This window comes from Limulus polyphemus, unplaced genomic scaffold (genome assembly GCF_000517525.1).
Source record: "Limulus polyphemus unplaced genomic scaffold, Limulus_polyphemus-2.1.2 Scaffold383, whole genome shotgun sequence".
Taxonomy (NCBI): Eukaryota; Metazoa; Arthropoda; class Merostomata; order Xiphosura; family Limulidae; genus Limulus; species Limulus polyphemus.
The window spans coordinates 86,604-94,806 of NW_013665993.1; the positions used below are offsets into that span (position 1 = coordinate 86,604).

The 8,203-nt window shown below is 31.6% G+C and overlaps 1 protein-coding gene across 1 annotated transcript in view; it reads right to left on the reverse strand.

The window, feature by feature from the left end:
- Positions 1-2,105: 2,105 nt before the first annotated feature.
- The window catches only part of LOC106457865 (Krueppel-like factor 6), a 93,142-nt gene continuing 87,044 nt past the window's right edge, over positions 2,106-8,203 (reverse strand). The window contains exon 3 of the mRNA XM_013917315.2: positions 2,106-3,982. Within this exon, the coding sequence (XP_013772769.2) occupies positions 3,792-3,982 (191 nt within the window). The 3' untranslated portion in view covers positions 2,106-3,791. The remainder of the gene's footprint in view (positions 3,983-8,203) is intronic.

Below are 8,203 nucleotides of genomic sequence, written 5' to 3' on the forward strand. Positions count from 1 at the left end.
AACTCTTGGGCTACTCTTGTACCAACGAATAGTTGTATTGACCGTCAGATTATAACGCCCTCACGGCTGAAAGGGCGAGCATGTTTGGTGGGACGGGGATCCGAACCCGTCTATAGTAATATTGTCTGAAATTTTATTGAACGGAAGATAAGACACTACTACTCACCTTCATTTTTTAACAAGGTAGTAAACCCCTCAAATATAAAATGGTTAAAAAGAGCCTCAGTTGAGTAAAAGTAAATTTATTACGTATAAAAATATGATCAGAGTATAACTAAGGTAAGTCTTGATCCACTTTAAAGACAAGCAGCTTTTCTTATTGAAAAACCAGAAAAAAAATGTCCACAGTAGAAATCCATAATTCATAACAGCTTATTGTATCTTAGACATACCAGAAAAAAACTTAGCAAAACTCATTAGAATTCAAGGCATTTAATGAGCAAACATATGAATGAACGACTTAAATTTACTTACATTTTAACAAGGTTTGTTTTAAATAATTATAATAAATTAAGAAAACTTATTGCGAATATTTTATAGAATTATGTAATTTAAATTTGTTCGTTTTTTTTTTTAGGCTTCACTGAGAATTTTCAGAGAAAATTATTTGGAAATTGTGAAGGTTCTATTCTCGTTATTCTATATAACTCTGTGGAAGTTGCACAAAAGTTTTATTTTCACCACTGTTACTTCGGTAAACTCATGTATCCCTGAAAAAGGTGACTGCTTATGTTATATTTAATGTTTATATATACTTACTTATTTTACATTTCATATATCTAACATATAATAGTAAATAGATGAGAATAAATCTTGAAATCTTTTATTTTCTTTTAAAGCCACAATTTAACCAATACAAACCAACTTTGGGCAAAAACTCACAATACAATAATTTCTAGTGTCCATGAATCATGGCGCCATATGTTTTATTTACAAATCACAGTCGTCAAACTAAATAATCTGATGACGTCAATCGGATATGATGAAGTGTTGAGATTTCAAGACCCACAGATGGCGCTGTAGATCAGTTCAGCAAAAGAAAATTTCTGATAACATTTCCCTGCATTCATTCAACAGAAATGATGCTACACGTACAAGTTCCGAGTGTATAAAAAATACACATCCAAGAAATCATTACACCAAAATAGGAAATGTTTCGAATGACAGTTACAATTACATGCTTGCAAAATTTTAAAGGCTAGCAGTGTTGATATATCATAACGTATAACAGCAGTCCTCTCTCTCTCTCTTGTTCATACATTAGTCAGATAATAGATTCAGCTTTAGATTGAATGGGTAGACTTATATCTAAATAGCTCTGACTTTGTTAACCTGATTTCCCTTTAAATCGATAAGCTTTCCTCTATATTGGATATTAGTAACAATTCAAAAAATTGATATTACGTTTCTGTAAGATCTTTTTTCTTTTATTTCTAGAAAAGTGATCATGTAGCTTATTCTATTATTCGTGAAACATTACAGAGGGGCATTCTTTACTTATGCGTAATGTCAAAATCACTTAAACACAATGTTTTACATGCACAGTTTTTATCGAGCGCCACTGTTTTTAACAGTTCATATTATAAGCGATGTGGCCTTTGCATCCTTGTGCTTCATCTGAGGTTTTCTGAAGACTTATCGACATTTATCGTGTAAGTTTTAGTTTAAACAGCCAGACTTGAAGGTCATCCAGAAGAGAAGAAACGTTAAGTCGTCACGTAGTCAAAATAAATGTCAATATTACAGGCGCGTACTGACTTTTATTCACAAGGAAAAAAGAAACAGACATGTCCATTCCACCACAAATGTCAAATGGACGAGATCCTCAGCTGACTGATTTATTTGTCATTCCAATGACCTCTTATATAGATGATTTTTAGTATTCAACTACATATAAACTCTATTCCACATTAGTTGTCAAATATCATGGGATATTTGAGATCCTCAGCTGACTGATTTATTTGTCATTCCAATGACCTCTTATATAGATGATTTTTAGTATTCAACTACATATAAACTCTATTCCACATTAGTTGTCAAATATCATGGGATAGAAATGTGACTTCTTGTATTTAACAGAGGACCATATCATGGTGAGTATCTTATCAAATGTCCTCGAGGAATGAAACCTAATTCCTCAGCATACCTTTCAGAAACTTACAGATGACCCACTATAAAGAAGTTAAGCAGTTCTGGCAGCCAGAAGTGGAATCATGCATTGTTAAGTCGCTCCCATTTGGTGCTTCTATTTTCTTGTCCAACCCATAAATATCGTCAATGTCGCACTAGCCGTCTGATGTCGTTCGACTTAATGACCGGAAATATCTGAATAGGTAAAACTTTATAGTTTTTATAACAACTTGCCTATTAATATACAGTAGCTCCACTGCATTTGATCAGAAAGTCAAACATGTATTCTATTGTAATATGTGCAAAAACATACATTCTTATAAATGGCTGTTTTTAATTATTACATTCTATGAAAGTAACTGTTTCTTATTACATTCTACGGAATAAAAAACTTTTTAGTTTATTACCTTCTTTTTAAGAACCTATTATTTTTTACAATCAGTGAAAGAAATTGATTTAACTGCATTTTCATACATGATATTCAGTCTCTAAAACCAAACAACAGATGTCAATTTTATTATACCTTTACAGAAATAATTATCTCTAGACAAAAACACTTTAAAAATTACTTATTAGCATTTTTATTATGAAATTAGGTGTAAGGAACATCGGTGGGAGTTGAGAGAAGTTTCTCAGCTAAAATTTGGTTAATCTCAGAGGGATTAGAGGACTACAGCATCTTAAAATGATTTAAAATTACTGGAGGGAGCAACCTAGTTTTTTGTTCAGCCAGTATGAAGATTACAAGACCCTCTATTATCATGAAATTTTATAATCCAAACAGGAAACAGATGAAGGTCAAGAAGATATGAAGCTGTTCAGCGTGGGTTTGGTAAAGGAATACGAAAGAAAGAGTTCGAAGAAAAAGAACCGGGATATGTGAGAGAGAACGAATAAACCGAAAGAGGCAAATGATGAAAGTAATATGCTGCCAGTAAGAAACAAAACCAATTTTTACATCTATGTGTAATTGATTGCCAGTAATAAACAACAATTGTTATGTTTACATTAGTATTAGTCAATTCCTGATCGGAATAAGTACAAACTAAATAAAGTAGATAAACATAAGAAGGGAAGACGAGGTGCAAACATAGTACGATCGTAACGAAGTGGTCTCAGAGTGATCTACAACCATTTTGACAAGTTTAATTACGTGGAAAATTTCAGACGTTAAGAGAATGCTTATCACATTAACATGTTAAAAAGCTATTTAACTCAGAACTAAAAATGTAATGTAATATCTGAAGTTCTATTGGTTTCACAAATATTTAATTTTTTTTTAATAATAGTTAGCTATTGGTTTCGCTTATTTTGTCGACGAAATAAGATAGGATTTGACACTATAATTTGCAGAGCACATTATGATGGTTGTATTTTTGCGTTATTTCTTTTTAAACTTCTACTTTTAACATTTCGGTTCCTTATTTAACATCATATTTCTAACTATATTATTTCTTTGCCAAAATATAGAATAACAATAAATAAAAGTTATTATGAAAGATGTGAAACAGATTTCCTAACGATGTTGTTTTCCGAAGACAGCTATTTTTGGTCACGTCTGAATGTTTTCACTTCGTTCTAGTAACAGGAATAGTGTCCAGCTCTTCTTCTAATTCACATGATCAAGAGAGTGACGCTGTAGTACGTCATCTAAGTCTATTTTAGAAAGACTCGGCTATTGGGTGTTTCTTCAAATGAAGCGCTAAGTGGTCTGAGCGAGAAAAGCACCGTTCGCAGTGGATACATTTGAAAGGTTTGGAGCCTGTGTGCTTACGATAGTGACGGGTAAGCTCGTCTGATCGAGCAAACCGCCATTCACAGCCTTCCCAGTTGCACTTGTAAGGTTTTTCTCCTAAAGAAAAGAAGAGAATCATTAGTTTCATATAGATGGCCAGCTTCCATCATGCTCTTCATAATTTGTTAATACACTTTATCAATTTGAAATTAACAATGTAGTTAAATTATCTAAACAATATATTTTTTAATAAACTTGTATTTTCAATGAAAAGACTTCTAATATAATTTCACCGTCATTTCACTACACGTAACTAAAATTCATCCATGTGAAAGCAACTCATCTGTTTATATTTTTCTTTATGTTAATCAGCTAATGATTCTTCTTCGTATTACAGTTCTCAAGAACTTACAGGTTTTGGCTGAAACTTGATTCATAAAAACAGATTTTGCACACGCAATAAAACATGTTTTATCTACTTAATCCTAGAATAACGCTAACTCGTCGTCTTTTTAAACACAGTTTTCTAAATTATTTATCAGCTAAACTGCTGCCATCAGTGTAACAATTAATCCCACTAATTACTACTTCATCATCCTGGATATTTTACATAGAAAATGAAAATTTTTCACCCAATTGTTTGTCTGTTCTTTACGCTAAGTGTTGTAACAGGTAAAATAATAAAATGACTCAGTACGATATAATACGTTGTCCTCACCATTAGTGAACGGCATGAAAACAAATCGGTAACTTAAGGGTTAACAGATCAGAACCACAAATGTTATTGATTCCGTTTGTAAACTTCATATCATCCCGAGGATTGTGTTCTTATAAAGTTTAGCCTCTTTTCGAAGATCAGATTCCATATTTTGTTTCAACAGCATTGTAACATTACTTCCTTCAGAAATAGGTTGTATGTTTAGAAAAATATATGATGTTAAAACTGTGGATATCAGATTGAAGAACAATACACTATTTTACGTTTTAAAATATTTTAACTTATTTACTATAAACTGTTTCATAACTTAAAAAAGAAATCTGAAAACGATTTTCGATTATATTTTAATAAATATCCTTGCTGGTTACAACACATGTAAAGAACAAAAAGGAAGGTCTCGTATAAAACCAAGTATTCTACACGAGATCAAGACTTTTTCGACACTAAATGTAATAAGAAAAATGTAGTAAAGAATAATTATCAGTAGTTGTTTGCTTCTGTTCGTATTAATATACATTAACTTACAGACTACTGTGTGAAAATACTTTAAGCGAGGGTGGCTACTATACAAAGTATAGAATAAATGATCAAATATTTGGAAGATTTTTGAGATAAAAACATTAAGGTCAAGAAATACAAGTAATCTGTTTATACAACCGTCCATCCTTCCCTCTCTCTGTATCTTTGTATATTTATCTACCTATCAATACGCTAGAAGTAATGTAAAATTGTTATAATAAGTCTACAATAAACACTATTAAGGAAATGTATATATAAGTTGCACCACAATTCTTCCCGAATGACATTAACTGATAACGAGTATAAAAATGTGACATAAACTGATAACGATTATAAAAATGTGACATAAACTGATAATGAGTATAAAAATGTGACATTAACTGATAACGAGTATAAAAATGTGACATTAACTGATAATGAGTATAAAAATGTGACATAAACTAATAATGAGTATAAAAATGTGACATTAACTGATAATGAGTATAAAAATGTGACATAATCTAATAATTCTTATTCACCAGTAAATAAACTAGATCATCATAACGTTTTAGTGAAACCACCACTCTTCTCTCGTTATATAAAATATAAAAATATCAAACAGACAATGTAAGACTACTCTCATCTAGCTTTCAAGTTGATTTTCAACTTATCTTACAGTATTTTTTTCATTTCGATAACAGAAAAAAAAAGTGTTTAAATTAAATCATTTTATCTTTGTCTTAGCCAGGAAATATACATTTACACACTTTGTAACTAGTATTCTATTGAAAGATAGCTTCAAAAAAACAAAAAAACTTTGAGAGCTACTGTTTTTATAATTCTCTTTTTAACTCTAAGTGGAGAAGAATGTTACATTAAAGTTTGATTATTCATCTATGCATTTAAAAATAATTTAAAGTTAAAATACAAATAACAAATTTGTTCATTTACATTAAAAAGTTTGCTTATTCTTCACTAATTGCGTGTGACCGTAACTTTTATTTACAGTAGTGAGTTTCGAGAGTGACATATATACATATGAGCCCCCCAGTGGCACAGTGGTATGTCTGCGGACTTACAACGCTAGAAACCGGGTTTCGATACCCGTGGTGGGCAGAGCACAGATAGCCCTTGTGTAGCTTTGTGAATAATTAAAACAAACAAAACAAACAAACGAATGGCAATGAAATGTTCGGAATACATGAATGTTAGTTAAGGAGTATTAAAGTAATAACATGACATTTAATATGGAAATAGGGAACGACGTAAGTAACTATATTGGATATGCAGTAAACATAGGCTTAGATACAGAAGAAAAAAATAAGCGGAATAATATCACCAAAGCTTAAAAAAAACTTATTAGGTGACCTATCACTCTTTGTCAAGCATTCTAATCTAACTGTTTCCTTCGGTAAGTACTTAAACTGTTATAAATGTGATACATCGCACGAGAAAAACCACCAGGCTCTTAGAATAAGGCTACACAAAATACGCTAATGCTAGCAGGAAAAAAAACCAAAAACTAATGGCTATAATTAATTTTTATTATTAAATGTTGTCATAATTATTGAGAATGAATTAATCAATATATACATATATATAAAGAAAATGCATACTTGTATTTCTTACTTGTATGCAGAAAACATAAATAAATAAATAGCTTTATAGACCACGCGCGACCCAGTAGTTAGCGTGACGGACTACGAAACTGATAACTGATTTTGATCCAGTTATCCCAATCCTATTAAATAAATGAAAAAATCGCGTTCTGCACACTGAGATCATGGGTGCGTAGTGTGTAACGGTCAACATCTTTTTCGATCTGACAAGAGTAGCTCAAAAATTGGCGGGCGGGTGGTGTTGTAGACTAGCTGTCTTCCCTCTTGTTTATCTTTTAAAAATTAAGGACGGCTAGCACAAATAATCTTTAAGCAGCTCCGCGCGAAATCCATCAAACAAGCACATAAAACTACACAAATGTTATTTTATGCATAAGAGTATGTGTAGCCTACTCGGGCTAGGTAAAAGATAATTAAGTTATATAGAAACTAGTGTTACGAGGATATCAAAAAATTTTGAATAACTGAAAGTTTCTAAGACTTGTAAAACGGTGAAGAACATTTAATGATATCAATACACAAATAGAATAAAATAAAAGTGGAGGAAACGTGTCTGTAAAATAAATCGAGAAACATGTTTAAAAGAAATTGAAACGCTCATTAATGTAAATAGGATTGAAAATTAAAAATTAATTATTCTTCAGTCCTTTCCCTCTTCGCTCTGGTCTTAGGTGCATATCTCATAGCAACACCTTTGTCATGATCAGTTGTGCATTTAAGTGGAGACCCACGGGTTTGACATGGATCATGGTTAATACGCTTCATACAGGTTCACGAGTACCTTCTTCAAGCATTCGAGATGTCTCTCCGAAGTGAAGGTGCCCACAAAATTAACAAGTTATATAATAGCTAAATCCATTTGAGATCCAAGTGTTTTGGTGAAGTAGAATGATTTGGAGCCCTTTACGGAAGCTATAGAACCGACGTGAGGTAGAGTATTACATCTACGTCTGTAACATTTGTGTCTGGCAGTGAGTGATACAGTGAAAACTAATTTGTTTAGGATTAGGTGACTATATAATAAGAGGTATCTGGTGTTAATATCACGTTTATAATGTTATGTGTTACAATTTTGAACGGACTGAAACCAAGCTAAGTGATAAGTTAAATATAGTAGTTAAATAAATGGGGATATGTATATATCCAATTATGATATTTGCCAACAAGATTGATACACACAGTTTTCTTTTTCTTTTAATATAAATATATATATTGTAATACACAAACAATAATACAATTTACAATAACAGTTATTACAAGCAATGATATATATACAAAAGTTTTAAAAATGTACAAGCAATATAAAGTCTTCTTTCTAGTCTGAAACTTCCTTATCGATAGTTCACGATGAGGGAGTTAATTTCGAGTTGACGTAGGTACACTTCACTTAATAGGGAGCTAGTTAGCTCTCTATTCTTCGCCATTTTTTCTACCGATAAAGTTAGGTAATGTTTTCGTAAAAGTACTAATGTCCGATGTGAATTCACTGAAGTTAAATGGTTT